The sequence below is a fragment of the Delphinapterus leucas genome, chromosome 6, assembly GCF_059928025.1.
Source record: "Delphinapterus leucas isolate spDelLeu-1000000601 "Yukka" chromosome 6, BTC_Dleu_Yukka2, whole genome shotgun sequence".
Taxonomy (NCBI): domain Eukaryota; kingdom Metazoa; phylum Chordata; class Mammalia; order Artiodactyla; family Monodontidae; genus Delphinapterus; species Delphinapterus leucas.
In genome coordinates this window covers 75,678,151-75,699,894 of record NC_143134.1, presented here as the reverse complement: position 1 = coordinate 75,699,894, position 21,744 = coordinate 75,678,151, and the positions used below count along the sequence as shown (strand labels likewise).

Below are 21,744 nucleotides of genomic sequence, written 5' to 3'. Positions count from 1 at the left end.
CCTCTTCAACGGAGCTGTAGCATGCATGTACAGAGAGGGAAGGAACTGTTGGCGGCCACCTCGGGAGACAAGTGACCACACTTTCACCAGTACTTCCTTCAAGAGTTTGGTGCTCAAGGCTAAATGTAGCAATTATCAGCTCTGGGTTTACAAAGGAAAGTGATATTCAGAGTCTTAGTTGATCTATCATTCAGAGAAGCAGCTTAGTAGAGTAGCTAAGACCATGAACTTTGAGGTATGACTGTCTCAGTTAAAATCCTGGCTCATTATTACTTACCAGCTGTGAGAGTTTGAACATGTTACTTGACTTCTCTGTACCTTTTTTCCCCCCTCCATAGAATGTAGATGATGATGGAACCAACTCACAGAGTTTTTATAGGGAGTAAATAAGTCAGCACATGTAAAACTCTTATAATGGTGCCTGGCACATAATAAACACCATATAAGTATTTGCTATTATTAGTATTACTCAAGTTATAAGTTATTCAAGCTTGATGATGAGAAAAAAAAGGGGAAATACCAGCTCACATAAAAAGAATATAATCGGAACTCTTTTTCCACACCTCTGCTTAGCTTCATTTACAGATAGATGCTCCACTAGCAGCAGCAAGATGCCCTCTGTAACTTGTCACCTGGAGCACTAGAGGGCACCTTGCTGAAAACTCTGATTACTATCCTAGAGTGCTTTCTGATTGGCCTGGCCTGGGTCATACGCCCAACATTTGGGTTTGTGGGGAGGTGGGAGTGGAGAACAGAATCAGCCCATTTATCATACAGACTAACTGGACTGCACTGAATGGGAGAGAGAATGTTATCCAAAAGAAGAAAGCTGGACACACAGAAATAAAAGGTCCTACAACAAATAAGAAGGGGAATCAACAAAAAGATACATGCACCCATATGTTCATAGCAGCACTATTCATAATAGCCAAGACATGGAGACAACCTAAATATCCATCGACAGATGAATGGATAAAAAAGATGTGGTATCTATATACAATGGAATATTAGCCATAAAAATGAAAGAAATAACACCATTTGCAGCAACATGGATGGACACAGAGATTATCATACTAAGTGAAGTAAATCAGAAAGAGAAAGACAAATACTATATGATATCACTTATATGCGGAATCTAAAATATGACAAAAATGAACTTATCTACAACAGAAACAGACTCACAGACATAGAGAACAGATTTGTGGTTTGCCAAGGAGGAGGGATGGATTGGGAGTTTGGGTTTAGCAGATGCAAACTATTATATATAGAATGGATTAAAAAACAAGGTCCTACTGTATAGCACAGGGAACTATATTCAATATTCTGTGATAAACCATAATGGAAAAGAATATGCAAAAGAATATACATATGTATATATATATATACCCATATATGTGTATGATATATATATATCTGAATCACTTTGCTGTACAACAGAAATTAACACAACATTGTAAATCAACTATACTTCAATAAAATAATTTTTTTTAAAAAAGAAAGGGTATCAATAATTGAATTCAAAGGACTTCCCTGGTGGCGCAGTGGTTAAGAATCCCCCTGCCAATGCAGGGGACACGGGTTCGATCCCTGGTCCAGGAAGATCCCACATGCCACGGAGCAACTAAGCCCATGTGCCACAACTACTGAGCCTGCACTCCAGCGCTCACACACCACAACTACTGAGCCCACGCACCTAGAGCCCGTGCTCCACAACAAGGGAAGCCACCGCAATGAGAAGCCCCCGCACCACTGCGAAGAGTAGCCCCCACTCGCCACAACTAGAGGAAGCCCGCGCACAGCAACGAAGACCCAACACAGCCAAAAATAAATAAATTTAAAAAAAATAGAATTGAATTCAGGTCTGTCTCATTCTCATTCCATAGTCTTTTCACCACACCATTCTCTTGTCCACATTTTCTTTGTTGTTATCCTCATCACCATCACCATAGGGCAATTTCTAAACTCTTTTTCTTATGGACAAATGTCCAACAACTTGGTGGTATTTTACCAAGAGACAAGCCACAACACAAGCCCCTGAGTAGAAAAGAAAGTAAATGCCTTGCACTTTGAGAAAAAACAAAAAACAAAAAAAAACCCTCCTGCTATTCATATTCAGTCCCTTTCCTCTGAAGAGGGCTAAAGGTTTTGCAAATGTTAAATGCTCCAGTGAGAGGAGTAAATTGAGAGAGTTTAAACTGTGGCCTAAGCTTGCTACTGCTGCTGTGAGGCAATCACTCTACACACATATGGATAAGTGCTCTCTGCCAACAATGAAAACGTAACTGTCTGAACTACTTTTTTTTTTTTTTTTTTTTTGTGGTACGTGGGCCTCTCACTGTTGTGGCCTCTCCTGTTGCGGAGCACAGGCTCTGGATGCGCAGGCTCAGTGGCCATGGCTTACGGGCCCAGCCGCTCCGTGGCATGTGGGATCTTCCCGGACCGGGGCACGAACCCGCGTCCCCTGCATTCACAGACGGACTCTCAACCACTGCGTCACCAGAGAAGCCCCTCACCTACTTTTTGGCCGCATTTAACTTGTCCATTTATGTGACTACAGATGCCTTTCTCCTTTAGAACCATAAAATTTTAGAGCAGGAAAGGACTTTACAGATTAATTGGTTCAATCCTCTCATTTTCCAGATGGAAACAACTGGAGCCCAGAGAGGGTTATTAGCCAGCACAAAGTCACATAGCAGGTTTAGTATAGGTCCCAAAGTAGAATCCAGGTCTCCTATTTTCCTACACCCTTTCTTAAAAACCACACTATGTCCAAAAAGCTACCCAGTGATCTAAAACACTACTAATTTCTTTCTTCTCCCGTCATGTGGATCACATAAATGTTTGGATGATTCTGGAAACTAGACACATTTATCATAAAATTTCAACAATAAACACTAATTACTACCACCAGAAGGCAATGAAATTTAGCAAAAATGACAGGACACATTAGTTAGAGCTGACCTTATGAGAGGTCTACCTTGCTTCTTCTCTATCCTCTAGTAGGTGGTCAGTACTTCTGGGCTGACCTCAAACTGACCCAGGAGCCCATGGACCTGCTTCTCACCCAGCAAATATTCTATGCCACAATTGGCTTTTTCCTGTAAAAAAAAAAAAGAACTTCTCCTGTGAACCATTACCCCAGGACCACATACAGTTATATATGTATATTTAAATAAGGGTTTCTGAGAAATAAGATCTTAAAATTATATTTATACTATATCTCTTTCAAAATTGGATTTGCTTTATATAGTTTTTGTTCTGTTGTTCTATCATTTTGCTTTCTGGTTTTTTGTTTGTTAAATGGTCACAGACACAGTAGAGATACTATATGTGGAAAACCTTACTTCTTAGAATAAATCAGCTACAACTGTCTGGTTCTACAGACAAATCATGTGATTTTGTATTCGATAATCAGACATCGAGGAGCCCTCTGATAATTAGTGAGTGAGTTTTCCATGCCTCATAAAGAGTACTTCCAAATTAAGTGAACGTTCCATGAGGATTCTTGAGAACAAGGTAGGAGGGCAAAGAAAGACTCTTAAATTAACTTACATCTTCGTGTTCCCATCCACTTTTCCTATGTGCCTTAAAGGCAATGTGCCTCACTACTTTTCTACAACTTTAAAGTCTCTATCCATGTAGTAAAAGTAATGTGTGTTAGAGACCCCTAAACATGCAGCTGTATCCATTTGAGACCATAAGAGCACTGTTAATGTCTAAGAGGTCTTTGAGCCTCCTTGATTTCACCCCTTCCATCACTGGCCAACGCCAATTTCTTGGTAACCGATGCGATCGACTGTCAAGAGAAGCAATAACTCTAGTTCTGGATGAGCTCAATCTAGCCTCAAAGCATACTGATCTCATTTTTAAAGTGTAAGTCATCAATATCACTTTTGGTCTCAACCTGACTGTTCCATATATTGGATTTGTTTAAAATTTATCTCCATCTGTGACATATGTGGAAGGAATTATCCACCAAGCCCTTTTCTCTAGTTTAGGTGAGGAGTGATAAGTCCAGTGGTGTCAAACATTCTAGTTGTTCTGATTTTCAGTATGTTCCACTGAGATGTTTGCTGCCAATTTAAGGAAGAACAGTGTTGCGTCTCCATCACATTGGTTCAAAATAAAGTAGGTGGGCTATTGCTTGAGTTGTGAGAAAAGAAACAGACTGTCAAATGCCATCACTACATAATGGATGTTATCTAAAATTAAGACAAATGCATCTGATTAATGTCTCCTTAATAACAAAGCTATACCTATATTCTGATTTTTTCCACTGAGGTAACCTGAAGTTTAAATTTACATTATGATTACAGCTTTTCTTTTATAAGTTGAAGCACATTATTTTGGTCCATTGAGCAAACTCATTTTTATTCATTGCCTTTTAAAGTTGACATTTAACTCCTACAGCTGTACAGTTGGCAAGAAGCAAAAGAATATTTAATATTCAAGACAGCAGATTCTAAAACACCACATTGGGCTTCCCTGGTGGTGCAGTGGTTAAGAATCCACCTGCCAATGCAGGGGACATGGGTTCGAGCCCTGCTCCTGGAAAATCCCATATGCCACAGAGCAACTAAGCCCATGCACCACAAATACTGAGCCCGTGCGCCTAGAGCCCGTGCTCCGCAACAGAGAGAAGCCACCACAATGAGAAGCCTGCACACCGCATTGAAGAGTAGCCCCCGCTCACTGCAACTAGAGAAAGCCCGCGTGCAGCAATGAAGACCCAACGCAGCCAAAAATAAATAAAATAAATTTATTTTTTTTAAATAAAAATAAATAAGAAATAAAACACCACAGCATTCTATGGTATGGAACATCCTATAATCAGTGTACATTAACTGAAAGAAAGAATTACATATGGAATTAGTGGAGGATGGTTGATGGTGCTCATGTATTTATTTCCTTGCTAATACTTGTGAATCAAGTAAAACAAACAAGTAATTCTAGCATTTCAAACTAATAAGGGCTGATTTTCTAAAAGACCATGTCATTTAATGTATTTACCAGAATAGAATTGAGAACAACTTTGGCTCTTCAGGCCTTAAAGTCCTAAATCAAGTAAAATAGGAATTAGTCATACCCCTTTTCCATTATAATTTGCTGTTCAACATCAGAAATAACTAACTGGTTCATTCAAGAAATTAATTATATCTGCTGCAGGTCAGGCTCTCTGTTAAGACTGGGGAGAGTTGCGACAGCCTTGCGCTTCAGAGCACTGAATTCAGAAAGAAAGACAAATAAGAATATAAGTAACAGCAACCTAAATGAATAGTGTAAGGATAAAAGAAGTACATGGTGCTATGAACACCCACAAGGGACCTATCAGATAGGCTGGCAGTAGGAAGGGAAGGTCCTCTGGAGGAGGTGACATTTCAGATGAGACTGAATGACTTCAGGGTTAAGACTGAATGTACACATCGATTCTTGCTTTCTCAAAAAGCTCCACTAAAATCAAAGATACTCAAAAAAATAAAAATAAACCCACAAGAACAAGGAGAACATCCTCTGGAGGAGGTGACATTTCAGATGAGACTGAACGACTTCAGGGTTAAGATTGAATGTACACATCAAATCTTGCTTCCTCAAAAAGCTCCACTAAAATCAAAGTTACTCAAAAAAGTAAAAATAAACCCACAAGAACAAGGAGAATAGAAAAGGGACAAGAGAAATAAATTTTGGAACCTCAAGAGATGGACGACTGGTCTATGACTTAGCAGAAAGCTGAATAAATCCTAAATCAGCAAAGGAGGATTGGGGGAGAGCTGTTTGAGAAGAATATGAGCTCCGGGCTCCTCCTCCACACCCTACTGCTGGATAACGGCCCCTCCCCTACTCCAGCAGGAGACTAGAAATTTATTCACTAGGAAGGGTAAAAGAGAAAGTTCTTGACCAACAACACAGTTCGGTGACCATACACGACGAAGGATTAATATTGATGTCCTAGCCAATTGCCCTACTCACTTCAAGAACACAGGCACCAGCCCTTCGCCATTCAGATGGGCAATTTGGGGAACTTCCTCTGGGGAATGTGACTAGTCCGTGAGGAAAGACTAAAAATACTGATACCAGGACTTCTACAAAAAAAAAATGGCCCACCTAGATTCCTCCAGGGAAGCTCCAAATCAACAAGCTTCACACACAGGTTCTGACCCTCATTTCTTAATCATGCACAGAGAACCAAGAATTAATTACCAAACATCTGAGGAAAGCTTCTAGTATGGAAGATAGAGACCAAGCAAACAAATAAAAGGCAAACTAATAAAAAGTATCTTGGAGGAAATAGATATGATGCATGAAGAAAAAAATTAAGGAAAACAAACTATTAACATCCCCACACAGATAAGATAGTTCAGTCATGAAACAAACAACAAAAAAGGATTCTATAAAAACAGAAGGATTCAGAAAACAAAAAGAGAACTCAATAGTAGGGTTGAAGACACAGTGAGTAAAGTAGACAATAAAGATAAATGTAAAATAGAGAGAAGATGAGAAAATTAGAGAGCCAGGCCAGGCAAACCAACATCCACATAAAGGATTTCCAAAAAGTGAGAACAGAGAAAATGGAGGGTATAAATCATCAATGAAATAAATCAAGAATATTTTCCTGAGGGCTTCCCTGGTGGCGCAGTGGTTGAGAGTCCGCCTGCCGATGCAGGGGACACGGGTTCGTGCCCCGGTCCGGGAAGATCCCACGTGCCGCGGAGCAGCTATGCCCGTGAGCCGTGGCCGCTGAGCCTGCACGTCCGGAGCCTGTGCTCCGCATCGGGAGAGGCCACAACAGTGAGAGGCCCGCGTACCGCAAAAAAAAAAAAGAAAAAGAATATTTTCCTGAACTGATAGATATGTGTTTCTAGATGAAAAGGGTTTGCCAAGTGTCTAGCCCAGCTGATCTACATAGCATTTACCATGTATGCACAAATTACTATTTTAACTGTTTTACATGTATTAACTTGCTTAATTGTCACAACAACCCTATAACATGGTGGCTTTATAATTATCATCCCCATTTTACAGATGAAGAAAAATGAGGTACAAAATGGTTAGGCAATTAGCCCAAGTTCACACAGCTAGTAAGTGGCAGGGCCAGGATTTGAAAGCAGGTAATGGAGCCCTAAAGCCCACTACACAATACTACCATGCAGGAGGGAGTACCATTGTGAAATTTTAGAATACACTATAGACAGTTCTATTTGATTTTTTAAAAGCAGGAGTATGTACTATTTTGATAGTGCATGCAGAGCCCAGCCCCTGACTAAGAACCTGAGGGAAATCCCATGCAGGCTACTGTTCCCATCTCCAAACACAACTTCCTTCTGTCCAATACTGTATCCTACAAATTCCAGTTACATCAGAAGCTCTAAATTCCTATTCCCGTCTCCCAGCTCAACAATAACACTGCTCTACTCATGGGCTCACCCCACTGCGCTGCAGCCAGGAAAAGTGACTTCAGTGCATAAGTGATGCTCACATCTCATCTTCAGGAGCACAGAACCACACTGGTTGCTATCCAACCCTTGACAACAGTTGCCTAATATGTTTTGCTCAGTCCTGTAGCTATTTGTGGCAGGATAGTAAGTCTGAAACCAGTCCTCATATGCCTGAAGATATCTTTATTTGACTCTCACATTTAAATAATTCTGGGTTCAAAATTCTTTTCCTTCAATATTTTAATATTATGCTCTTGCATCCAGTGTTGCTGTTGGGAAGTTAATGTCAACCTGATTTTTATTATTTTGCCTTATTTTGTAACTGTCTTTATTTCTCTAAGTAATAAAGCTTTAAATTTCGGTTCCATTGGTTTTAAATTCCTGTTACATTTGTTCCATCAGGTCTACTTCATCTGGCATAGGTTGCCTATATCTTTTCATTCTTCATGATGCTTTTGTTCTTTACATGTGTCATGATATTTTTTTAAGACCTGGAATTCATCTGTATTATTACTAAGACGATCAGTTGCCTCTGTTTTTTTTTTTTTTTAATGTGTGCCTCTGCTTTTGATGACTACATAAGTGGTCCACTGAAAAGGGAGGCTTAGCTGGTGTCTTCAGTGTATGCATAGGAGATATGAGTTGAGTGCCTCTACTGCACTTCTCTGGGCTTAACTGCACTTATTTTCCCTGGCATTTCTTTCTCCTCAAGATATACTGCCTAGTTCCTCTATATCCGAGATTGCTTTCCCTAATTGGAGTTGGGGAAGACAACTCAGGGTCCTCCTGGCTATCTGTACTGGCATTATAGATCTCAATGCTGAGGTCAGAGCTGCAGGGAGGTACGTTGCTGGCATCGAAATTTCTATTATCTAAAGCCCTGGGTGTCTCATTTTCTGTCCTGGGCTGAAAACAGCAGTCAAAATCAATGCAGAAAAATCCAACTTGGAGCATATAATCCAAGTTTGAAAACGCAATAGATAAGCCTTTTTCAGCTCCTATCCAAGCCTGGCCCACTGAGATTACAGCTCTCACCCTGGGTTGGCCCAAGTCTCCATGTAGAGACCTCAACCCTGCCTTCTCTCTTCTCCCTTCATCCCATCCCTCAGCAATCTTCTGCTCTAGCCCATCATTTTCTAAAGATTTTCTCAGAGTTTTGATATAGCTGTCAAAGTCTGCCTCTGGATTCATTCTGTCTACCCATGTCTTTATTGGAATTTCTAGATTTCAGTGCAAGAAATGGAGCCAGTAGGATGTTTTTAGGTCATCACCTTGATAGAAGCCAGAAGCCCACCTCCTCAACGATCATTCTGGGAATACTCCCTGTGGATCCTCCAGACTACTTAGAGATGCTACAGCAGGCTGTAGGGGACACAGACCAGGCCAGCCTTGCAGGAGTAATGAAGATTAGAACCCGCAGTTTAAAACACCCGGCCAAAATTATAACAGATGACTATGAAATGGGGTGGGGCATTATTATTTAGGGTACTCTCCACCCCCACCCTAGGCAGACTCTGCAGAACAGGTTAGCTCTAATGCCAGATAGCTCTCAAAGGAAGCAAAAACATCTAAATTTCCACTGATGATATGTACTCATATCTTCATAATACACAATCCAACACTTAGAATTTTTTCATGCTTGTAAGTACCTATATTTCATCACTTATCTATTTATCATTACAGAAATTATGAAAGTCTGTCTTCTTTAGAAAGATGAGTGGAAATTTCTTTTCTGTAGTAACAAGTCATGCTGCCCCCAAAAGAAATTTATGTATCAGTAAAGAATAGTAGTTTCTTGCTATACACTCAATTCTCATTATTCACAGTAATATTCTATAAAGGCACTGTGAACACTGAATTAGCAAATCCTGAACCCCTTCCTAGCTCTGTAGGAAATACAGAGCTAGGTTCCTTCAAGCCTCTGGTCACAACATTTTCATCAACAAATCAATACATACCTTGGTTTTATGTGTGTTTCTGTTTGAGACATTTTATTCATTATATAGTTGCCTCATTAATGTTGAATATGGCCAACCACACTGTAACTCATGCCTGAATGAAGCTTATCTAACACACCTATTTTCTTCATAAGGCACATCACAGCCTTCTTGCCCTTGGAAACACTAGATAGCACTTTAGCACTACACTTGGAAGCCATTTCAAACAGCAAAATCACCAACAAAAAACACAAAAAAATGCAAAAAAACATACATGACCATGAAAAGGACACTTGCATACAGTATGAGAGTTGGACCAAGAAGGCAGAGTCTTGCCTTGTTCCACCTCAGCTGAGAATGTGTGCATTGGGTGGCTCAAATTTTTTGCCACTTTATGTATATCCATTAATGACTGCAACAGCACCCTTAGTATTGATTTGGGGGTTAAAAATAAATTTTAGCAAGTAAGAGAATTTGTAAATATAGAATCTACAAATAATGAGTATTGACTACTATATTATTATTATTATTGCTTGCATATTGATGGGAAAAAACTTTTGTTAAAGGAAAGAAGTCTAATGCTGATTTTTTTGTACACACACACACACACAAACACACACATATCACTGTTTATAATTGTTTTTAAATGATAATCTATTTTTCTTCTAACAGGTTTGTTGGTATTAATAAGTTGGAAAAAAATAAACACAATTTTTTTAAAAAAAGGAAAGAAGTCTGTAAGATGGCACATAAAGGGCATTTTGTTGACCTTGGTTCACCCCTCGCTCCTTCACCCCTGCAAACAAACCTCCTGAACCATTAAGAAACATTTTGTGCAATCTGCAGCAGTTTAGGGACTACAAACATTTTGAACATTTCGTACCAATCTGATGGGTGTCTAGGAAAGAGAGCTCCAAAACCTGTGGCAGGCAATCCAGTGTCCCTGGAAACAAGATAACAATTTTTAGAAAACATGTCAAGTTGATATTTATAAACTTTCAGAGCTATATAAAACTAATTTGGGAGCCGAATTTTTATTATAATATTTTTAAAGGATTTCCATGTTTGCAACTTTAATGCACTTTGCAAACTAAAATGTCCCAGCAAGTAAATGGAAAGAAATTTCAGCATTTTGTCCAATAACTACAATACAAGATGAAGTCTATGTCACACATTTCCACGGAAAGGCGCTATGCCAGGCTGCAGGACTACAGATGTGACTAAGAAACAGTTCCTACCCTCAAGGAACAATCTCAGAGGAAACACTTTCATATAAATAACTTGAATGTAAGTCCAACTGCTATGTAGAACATAAACAAAATGCTCAGAGAGCAAGAATATGAGAGCAATTAATTCTGATTAATGACAGCTTACCTAATTCTTACTGCATGTCAGGCAGTATTTTTATGCACATTTCATACTTTTCATCTAAACTTAAAACAACCCTATAAAGTAGATACTTTCATAATTCCCATTTTATGAACTGAGGATTATAGATACCACATAATTTTCAGAAGTAAATTGTGGAGATGGGGTTCAAACCTAAGTCGTCAGAACCAGGACCAGAAAACAATGTGTAAACGGGAAATGACATTTTAGAGGGACCTAGAATGCGTAGTGCTGATTGGCAAACAAACAAGGGAAAGGAATTCCAAACAGAGGGAACAGCATGAACAGAAAGCATGGAAGCTTGAGATGTGTTGATTGTGCTTGATGTGGTCCTGTAATATGTACCTGGGGCCACTATACCTCTTCACTACTTATATAAACCCTTTCCTGAATGTGCCTGTTCTAAGCAAAGGACAGTATGAAGCATACCTTTCAATAATTCCAGAGCTCATCGTTTCCTCATTCAATAAAGCCTTGCTCTTTATTTCAGCCAATTCTGTGTTTAAACAAACTTGTGCCATTTTCTCATGTGTTTCTGATATCCAAATCTGGAAAAATAAAAGCCGCATACAAGGAAAATAAATGAATTGCCACAAATGCTCAGTTATTAAAATATATTTCTGAAGTACATTCTGATTTTAATTGTTGACTCCATTAACATTAAAAAATAAGAAATGTCCCAAAGCAGTCAACGATTACATCATAAATATGTGAAAGTGGCAATTCTTTACTATGTTTTGTTGGAAAATAAAAATCAAGTTGGTGTTTCCATGAAATGGAAAGTACCGCATTCAACTACATTCCAATGCTTATTTGCTTTCTATTTCCTTCTCAAGATTAGTATATTTTAACTTCTCTAAGTAAGAAAATGTACCAATCACTTTGTAAATCACATAGGACTTCAGATACCATCATCATTATCCATTCTCTATCACAGAGGATAATTCAATGAATTATCAAGCAATTATCACTACGAGAAAAACCTGATAATTACAGGGGGTACTAAAGTCAATTGCAGAAGCATCATGGTAATATCTAGAGGATCTCAGAAAAAAATGGATGCTGAGGATTCAATATTCTTCCCATACAAAACTCTAGAATATCACAAATGTGGAGGTTCACAGCAGAGATTCAGAACTCACCACCACCGAGAAACCAACTACTTTCTCCAAATTTGAAGACTAGCTTCCCTAAGACATCCAATGAAGCCCAAGATCACATTAATTCCACTAGATTTGTTCAGAAAAGATAAACTACTGTTTAGAAATTTGGAGACTTCAGCTGCAAGAGTATCATAGCTAGAGTCAAATTCCTTTGGTCCATTTTTGTTAAGTATAAAAAGGCTCTGTAAAACTAAGAACCCATCCTACACAAAGCAATTTTAACTGTAGTCTCTGATCCTGGCTCCCTGGTCTCCTCCTAGGCTTCTATGACCACTGCCCCCTAAGACCTCAACCTTCTAAATCACCAGCCTCCAAGCCTAATTTCCTAGCTCTGACTCCTGTACTCTTAGCTCAACTACTCTTCCTCATAGATTCCAAAGTTCGCAAGTCAGTGGCAGGGGACACTGTATTGGGCTTCATATTTTATACTTTAACGAAAAATAAGACATTATCTTTTAGGGAAAAAATTACTAGGTATCATTTTGTTTTAAGGTATAAGGTTGACCCCAAAATTAACCTTAGATATGCTCTCATCATTTTTTTAAATTTTATTGATTTATTTACTTTTACACAGCAGGTTCTTACTAGTTATCTATTTTATACATATTAGAGTATATATGTCAATCCCAATCTCCCAATTCATCCCACCGCCACCACCACCACCCCCACTTTCCCTCCTTGGTGTCCATCCGTTTGTTCTCTACATCTGTGTCTCTATTTCTGCCTTGCAAACCAGTTCACCTGTACCATTTTTCTAGATTCCACATATATGCGTAAATATACAATATTTGTTTTTCTCTTTCTGATTTACTTCACTCTGTATGACAATCTCTAGGTCCATCCACGTCTCTACAAATGACCCAATTTCGTTCCTTTTATGGCTGAGTAATATTCCATTGTATATATGTACCAAATCTTCTTTATCCATTTGTCTATAGATGGGCATTTAGGTTGCTTCCATGATCTGGCTATTGTCTATAGTGCTGCAATGAACATTGGGGAGCATGTGTCTTTTTGAACTATGGTTTTCTCTGGGTATATGCCCAGTAGTGGGATTGCTGGGTCATATGGCAATTCTATTTTAAGTTTTTTAAAGAACCTCAAAACTGTTCTCCATAGTGGCTGTATCAATTTACATTCCCATCAACAGTGCAAGAGGGTTGCCTTTTCTCCACACCCTCTCCAGCATTTGTTGTTTGTAGGTTTTCTTATAATGCCCATTCTAACTGGTGTGAGGTGATACCTCATTGTAGTTTTGATTTGCATTTCTCTAATAATTAGTGATGCTGAGCATCTTTCCATGTGCCTCTTGGCCATCTGTATGTCTTCTTTGGAGAAATGTCTATTTAGGCCTTTGGCCAGTTTTTGGATTGGATTGTTTGTTTTCTAAATATTGGGCTGCATGAGCTGTTTACATATTTTGGAGATTAATTCTTTGTTCACTGATTCATTTGCAAATATTTTCTCCCATTCGGAGGGTTGTCTTTTCATCTTATTTATAGTTTCCTTTGCTGTGCAAAAGTTTTGAAGTTTCATTAGGTCCCACTTGTTTCTTTTTGTTTTTATTTCCATTACTCTAGGAGGTGGGTCAAAAAAGATCTTGCTATGTTTTATGTCAACGAGTGTTGTATGTTTTCCTCTAAGAGTTTTATGGTGTCTGGTCTAACATTCAGGTCTTTAATCCATTCTGAGTTTATTTTTGTGTAGGGTATTAGGGAGTGTTCTAATTTCATTCATTTACATGTAGCTGTCCAGTTTTCCCAGCACCACTTACTGAAGAGATTGTCTTTTCTCCATTGTGTATCCTTGCCTCCTTTGCCATAGATCAGTTGACCACAGGTGCGTGGGTTTATCTCTGGGCTTTCTATCCTGTTCCATTGATCTATATTTCTGTTTTTGTGCCAGTACCATATTGTCTTGATTACTGTAGCTTTGTAGTATAGTCTGAAGTCAGGGAGTATGATTCCTCTGGCTCTGTTTTCTTCCCTCAAGATTGCTTTGGCCATTCAGGGTCTTTTGTGTCTCCATACAAATTTTAAGATTTTTTGTTCTACTTCTGTAAAAAATGCCATTGGTAATTTGATAGGGATTGCATTGAATCTGTAGATTGCTTTGGGTAGTATAGTCATTTTTACAATATTGATTCTTCCAATCCAAAAACATGGTATATTTCTCCATCTGATAGTGTCATCTTTGATTTTTTCACCTGTGTCTTATAGTTTTCTGAGTACAGGTATTTTACCTCCGTAGGTAGCTTTATTCCTAGGTATTATATTCTTTTTGCTGCAATGGTGAATGGGATTGTTTCCTTAATTTCTCTTTCTGATCTTTCATTGTTAGCGTATAGGAATGAGAGAGATTTCTGTGCATTAATTTTGTATCCTGCAACTTTACCTAATTCACTGATTAGCTTTAGTAGTTTTCTGTTGGCATCTTTAGGATTTTCTACATATAGTATCATGTCATCTGCAAACAGTGACAGTTTTACTTCTTTTCCAATTTGTATTCCCTTTATTTCTTTTTCTTCTCTGATTGCCATGGCTAGGACTTCCAAAACTATGTTGAATAAGAGTGCCGAGAGTGGACATCCTTGTCTTGTTCCTGATCTTAGAGGAAATTATTTCAGTTTTTCACCATTGAGAATGATGTTAGCTGTGGTTTTGTCATATATGGCCTTTATTATGTTGAGGTAGGTTACCTCTATGCCTATTTTCTGGAGAGTTTTTGTCATAAATGGGTGTTGAATTTTGTCAAAAGCTTTTTCTGCATCTATTGAGATGATCATATGGTTTTTATTCTTCAATTTGTTAATATGGTTTATCACATTGATTGATTTGCGTATATTGAAGAATCCTTGCATCCCTGGGATAAATCCCACTTGATCATGGGGTATGATCCTTTTAATGTGTTGCTGGATTCTGTTTGCTAGTATTTTGTTGAGGATTTTTGCATCTGTACTCATTAGTGATACTGGTCTGTAATTTTCTCTTTTTGTAGTATCTTTGTCTGGTTTTGGTATCAGGGTGATGGTAGCCTTCTAGAATGAATTTGGGAGTGTTCCTTCCTCTGCAACTTTTTGGAATAGATTGAGGAGGATGGGTGTTAGTTCTTCTCTAAATGTTTGATAGAATTCACCTGTGAAGCCATCTTGTCCTGGACTTTTGTTTCTTGGAAGGTTTTTAATCACAGTTTCAATTTCATTACTTGTGATTGGTCTGTTCATATTTTCTATTTCTTCCTGGTTCAGTCTTGGAAGGTTATACCTTTCTAAGAATTTTTCCATTTCTTCCAGGTTGTCCAGTTTATTGGCATAGAGTTGCTTGTAGTAGTCCCTTACAATGCTTTGTATTTCTGTGATGTCCATTGTAACTTCCCCTTTTTCATTTCTAATTTTATTGATTTGAGTCCTCTCCCCCTTTTTCTTGATAAGTCTGGCTAAAGGTTTATCAATTTCATTTATCTTCTCAAGGAACCAGCTTTTAGTTTTATTGATCTTTGCTACTGTATTTATTTCTGCTCCGATCCTTATGATTTCTTTCCTTCTACTAACTTTGGGTTTTGTTCGTTCTTCCTTCTCTATTTCCTTTAGGTGTAAGGTTAGATTGTTTGAGATTTTTCTTATTTCTTGAGGTAAGATTGTATTGCTATAAACTTCCCTCTTAGAACTGCTTTTGCTGCATCCCATAGGCTTTGGATCATCATGTTTTCATTGTCATTTGTCTCTAGTTATTTTTTGATTTCCTCTTTGATTTCTTCAGTGATCTCTTGGTTGTTTAGTAACGTACTGTTTAGCCTCCATGTGTTTGTGTTTTTTATGTTTTATTTCCCTGTAATTGATTTCTAATCTCATAGTGTTGTGGTTAGAAAAGATGCTTGATATGATTTCAATTTTCTTATATTTACTGAGGCTTGATTTGTGACCCAAGATGTGAACAATCTTGGAGAAGGTTCCATGTGCACTTGAGAAGAAACTGTAATCTGCTGTTTTTGGATGGAATGTCCTATAAATGTCAATTAAATCTATCTGGTTTATTGTGTCATTTAAAGCTTCTGTTTCCTTATTTTCTGTCTGGATGATCTGTCCATTGGTGTAAGTGAGGTGTTAAAGTCCCCCACTGTTATTGTGTTACTGTCGATTTCCTCTTTTATAGCTGTTAGCATTTGCCTTATGTATTAAGGTGCTCCTATGTTGGGTGTATATATATTTATAATTGTTACATCTTCTTCTTGGATTGATCCCTTGATCATTATGTAGTGTCCTTCCTTGTCTCTTGTAACATTCTTTATTTTAAAGTCTGTTTCATCTGATATGAGTATTGCTACTCCAGCTTTCTTTTGATTTCCATTTGCATGGAATATCTTTTCCATCCCCTCACACTCAGTCTGTATGTGTCCCTCTGTCTGAAGTGGGTCTCCTATAGACAGCATATATAAGGGTCTTGTTTCAGCCAGCCTGTGTCTTCTGGTTGGAGCATTTAATCCATTCACTTTTAAGGTAATTATCAATATGTATGTTCCTATTACCATTTTAATTGTTTTGGGTTTGTTTTTGTAGGTCCTCTTATTCTCTTTTGTTTCCCACTTAAAGAAGTTCCTTTAGCATTTGCTGTAGAGCTGGTTTGGTGGTGTTGAATTCTCTTAGCTTTTGCCTGTCTGTAAAGCTTTTGATTTCTCCATTGAATCTGAATGAGATCCTTGCTGGGTAGAGTAATCTTGGTTGTAGGTTCTTCCCTTTCATCACTTTAAATATATCGTGCCACTCCCTTCTGGCCTATAGGGTTTCTGCTGAGAAATCAGCTGTTAACCTTATGGGAGTTCCCTTGTATATTATTTTTCATTTTTCCCTTGTTGCTTTTAATAATTTTTCTTTGTCTTTAATTTTTGTCAGTTTGATTACTATGTGTCTCGGCATGTTTCTCCTTGGGTTTATCCTGCTTGGGACTCTCTGCGATTGCTGGACTGGGTGGCTATTTCCTTTCCCATGTTAGGGAAGTTTTCGACTATAATCTCTTCAAATATTTTCTCGGGTCCTTTCTCTCTCTCTTCTCCTTTTGGGACCCCTTCAATGTGAATATTGGTGTGTTTAATGTTGTCCCAGAGGTCTCTTAGGCTGTCCTCATTTATTTTCATTCTTTTTTCTTTATTCTGTTCCTTGGCAGTGATTTCCATCATTCTGTCTTCCAGGTCACTTATCCGTTCTTCTGCCTCAGTTATTCTGCTATTGATTGTTTCTAGTGTATTTTTCATTTCAGTTATTGTTTTTTCTTCTCTGTTTGTTCTTTAATTCCTCTAGGTCTTTGTTAAACATTTCTTCCATCTTCTCGATCTTTGCCTCCATTCTTTTTCTGAGGTCCTGGATCATCTTCACTATCATTATTCTGAATTCTTTTGCTGGAAGGTTGCCTATCTCCAGTTCATTTAGTTGATTTTCTAGGGTTTTATGTTGTTCCTTCATCTGGTACATAGTCCTCTGCCTTTTCATTTTGTCTCTCTTTCTGTGAATCTCATCATTTTTGACAGTAAAATATTTCAGTAAATCAATCAACACCATTGAAAATTATATGAAACAAAAATATTGCCAAACTGAAATAATGAGTATGAAAAGGAAATAGATAATAGCACTAGTGGTTCTTAAGTTTATTGACTGCTTATTCTGTATCAGACACCATATTAAGCACTTTATATATGTTATTCCCCTAAATACTTAAAGCAACCCTGAATGTTGTATATCAATCATCATGGTGGAAGGAAAAGAAAAATCAAATGGGGAATGAAGAGAGTTTAATAAAGAATCTATTTATAAAAGTGTGGCCAGAATTCAGAAAATAAACAAACAATGATGAAGCACCCTGAAGACAGCAATATTGGGGAGGCATAGGGTAGGGCAGTTATGGAACCCAGAATGATCTACAGCTGTAAAGAGAGGGTCACTTGATACTTGTGGCTTTCAGAACAGACACAGTGTTTTAGTCTGTTCTGGCTATGTTACAAATATCACAGACTAAGTGGCTTATGATCAACAGAAATTTATTTCTCACAGTTCTGAAGGCTGGGAAAGCCAAGATCAAGGCACTAGCAGTGACTGGTGAGTGCCTACTTCCTAGCTGATAGACAGCCATCTTTTCACAGTGTCTTCACAATGGCAGAAGTGGGGAAGGAGCTCTCTGGTGTTTCTTTTATAAGGGCATTAATCTCATTCATGAGGACTCCACCCTCATGAATTAATCACCTCCCAAATGCCCCATCTCCTAAGTCTATCACACTAGGAGTTAGAATTTTAACATTTGAATTTGGGAAGGATACAAATGTTCAATCCATAGCATACAGCCACTGCCAAACCATGGCCCTGCAGGGAGGAAATCACAGGAATAAATGTCCAAGCCAACTCTCTTCCCACTGCTGATCAACTGTCAGTGCCTTCCAAAGGCCAATTCCTGGCAATTCACAGGAGGCCAGAGGGCAAAAAAGCTCACTGATGCAACCCATAAAGGTCAGCCTGCTTGGCACAGAGCAGGGTTGAGAAGGGTGGAGAGTGGATCTGGAGGGAGAAAGGAAGGACCTTTGGCATAGTTTATCTTCATTTTAAGGAAGGGAAAACTGAGGCTGAAAGGGATAAAGTAATGCCCAGCTAAACTAGAGAGAAAAGTAGAAGTTCCACAGTTCAAAACATGCAGTCTGACTCTTTCATTCATTCATCGATCCATATCTGTGAAGTGCCAGGAATCCTACTAAGTTCTAGAGCTAGAGTATTAAATAAAACCCAGAGGCTATCCTGGCTGTAGCTTAGTTGAGTTGCAATAAATCATGGGGATAATGGTAATAACAAGAGCACATGGCCAGACACCATTCTAAATGTCTTCACATTAAATGCTCATGAAAACTCTATCCCCACTTTACACCCAAGGAAATAAAGACATGGAAAACTGTAAACTCTTGACCAAAGTTACAACCTAGTAAGTGGTGGAGCCAAGAATCAGTAAGAAGCCATCTGGCTCCAGAGCCCACTCTTTTTTTTTTTTTTAACATCTTTATTTGAGTATAATTGCTTTACAATGGTGTGTTAGTTTCTGCTTTAGAACAAAGTGAATCAGTTATACATATACATATATTCCCATATCTCTTCCCTCTTGCGTCTCCCTCCCTCCCACCCTCCACATCCCACCCCTCCAGGCGGTCACAAACCACCGAGCTGATCTCACTGTGCTATGTGGTTGCTTCCCACTAGCTATCTATTTTACGTTTGGTAGTGTATATATGTCCATGCCACTCTCTCAATTCATCCCAGCTTACCCTTCCCGCTCCCCATATCCTCAAGTCCATGCTCTAGTAGGTCTGTGTCTTTATTCCCGTCTTACCCCTAGGTTCTTCATGACCTTTTTTTTTTTCCTTAGATTCCAATTTGTATGGAAACACAAAAGACCCCGAATAGCCAAAGCAATCTTGAGAACAAAAAATGGAGCTGAAGGAATCAGGTTCCCTGATTTCAGACCATACTGCAAAGCTACAGTAATCAAGACAGTATGGTACTGGCACAAAAACAGAAATATAGATCAATGGAACAGGATAGAAAGCCCAGAGATAAACCCACGCACCTGTGGTCAACTGATCTATGGCAAAGGAGGCAAGGATACACAATGGAGAAAAGACAATCTCTTCAATAAGTGGTGCTGGGAAAACTGGACAGCTACATGTAAAAGTATGAAATTAGAACACTCCTTAACACCATACACAAAAATAAAATCAAAATGGATTAAAGACCTAAATGTAAGGCCAGACACTATCAAACTCTTAGAGGAAAACATAGGCAGAACACTCTATGACATAAATCATAGCAAGATCCTGTTTGACCCACCTCCTAGAGAAATGGAGATAAAAACAAAAATAAACAACTGGGACCTAATGAAACTTAAAAGCTTTTGCACAGCAAAGGAAACCATAAACAAGACAGAGCCCACTCTTAACCTCTGTGTTTCCTGTATCAGAGGTAAATGTTATTCCCCAATATTAGACTTCCCATCTTCATCAATAATAGAACACCCAAATTTTAGCTGGGCCCGTGAGGTTTCAGACTACATTTTCTAGTCTCCCTTATACACAGATATGACCAGTGACTGGTTCTGGACAGCAGGGCATAAATGGAATAAATATATACAACCTCCAGGAAAGGTCCTGCTTCTGTTTCTCTTCTTGCTGCATGGAATGTGGACATAATGACAGGTTTCCAGCAGCCATATTGGGCCCTACACAAGGGATGGCAGAGCAAGAAGCAGTAGGTCTCTGACAATTTATGGAAATTTCATACCAGTCCTGGCCTGCTATCCTCTAGACTTTTTACATAAAAGAATAAAACCTGATAGGGAGAGTGGGAGGGAGGGAGACGCAAGAGGGAAGACATATGGGAACATACGTATATGTATAACTGATTCACTTTGTTATAAAGCAGAAACTAACACACCATTGTAAAGCAATTATACCCCAATAAAGATGTTTAGAAAAAAAAAAAGAAATATAACTATCTACAAAAAAAAAAAAAAAAAAGAATAAAACCTTATGTGCAGAGCCACTGTTGATTTTTGGTTTCTGTTGCACATAGGCAAACCTAATCCTACACCATCTTAATGTAAAAAATCACTTTGGTCTAGAAATGTTCATAACCTGACATAGGGTGGATAATTTATAAAAGCACTTCCATATGTTTAAAAGTCTTTGGGGCTTTATATATATATCACAAACTGGAGATTGGCAATTTGATATGTGAGATAGCTAAATTAACACAGCACCAACTCACAGGCTAATCACTAAAGTTTCCATTTAATTTGCATAATAAAATCTACTTTGAGTCAAATGGTAGTATAAAAGATATCTAATGTGTGTACAGGATGTGCACTTCATGATATCATTCTTTTCCCCATTTTCCTGAGTATCAATTTTTTTAAGTCCCAATTTCTAATCTTCCAAGATGAACTCTTCCTATATGTGCTACACTTAAGAAAACCCAGGGACTTCCCTGGTGACACAGTGGTTAGGAATCTGCCTGCCAATGCAGGGTACATGGGTTCGAGCCCTGGTCTGGGAAGATCCCACATGCCGCGGAGCAACCAAGCCCGTGCACCACAACTACCGAAGCCTGTGCACCTAGAGCTCGTGGTCCACAACAAGAGAAGCCACTACAATGAGAAGCCCATGCAGCACAACGAAGAGTAGCCCCCTGCTCAACGCAACTAGAGAAAGCCCGCGTGCAGCAACGAAGAATCAACACAGCCAAAAATAAATAAATTTATTTTTAAAAAAAAGAAAACCCAGTAAACATATAACCTGGGTAACAGGTACAGGAAAAGAGCAAGTCACTTAGGGCTTCCCCTCAATTTCCACATTTGAGTGTAACCGGCCTCTTTGTGCTGAGGATGACTTACCCCCTGGCAGAATCTCTCTTGGCAAGATTCATTTCAAATGATGCCCAATTGATATTTCTTTTTTGGCTTCCCTATAGGGTTCCCTGAAAGCATGCTCCTCTGACCCATACTGACAGAAGTGCAGGTAATTCTCAAGTCAAGTCTCCCCTCTGATGCCACAGGCTGCTTCAGGAACAAGTCAGATCCCAATCCACCTAGTCCCCTGACTTCAGGGGAAACATTTATCAAATTGCCTGTCTGATAATGTTCAGGCCCCACACTATAGCTTGATGAGCAGGACATGCTTCCACCCCCACCCAGTGGGGACAAGAGGGATGGGACCCAGCATGTACACCCCTCCAAATGACTCCCCCAAATTCCAAATACTCTCATCCAGGTCTCTTCAATTTCAACATTTTCTTTCTTTTTT

At 38.7% G+C, this 21,744-nt stretch overlaps 1 protein-coding gene across 1 annotated transcript in view; it reads right to left on the bottom strand.

The window, feature by feature from the left end:
* CFAP95 (cilia and flagella associated protein 95) overlaps positions 1-21,744 on the bottom strand; it is a 92,372-nt gene that overhangs the window by 37,436 nt on the left and 33,192 nt on the right. Inside the window, exons 3-4 of the mRNA XM_022573541.2 lie at positions 11,189-11,307; positions 10,254-10,313 (exon numbers count right to left, since the gene is read on the bottom strand). Coding sequence (XP_022429249.1) covers positions 10,254-10,313; positions 11,189-11,307 — 179 coding nt within the window. The remainder of the gene's footprint in view (positions 1-10,253; positions 10,314-11,188; positions 11,308-21,744) is intronic.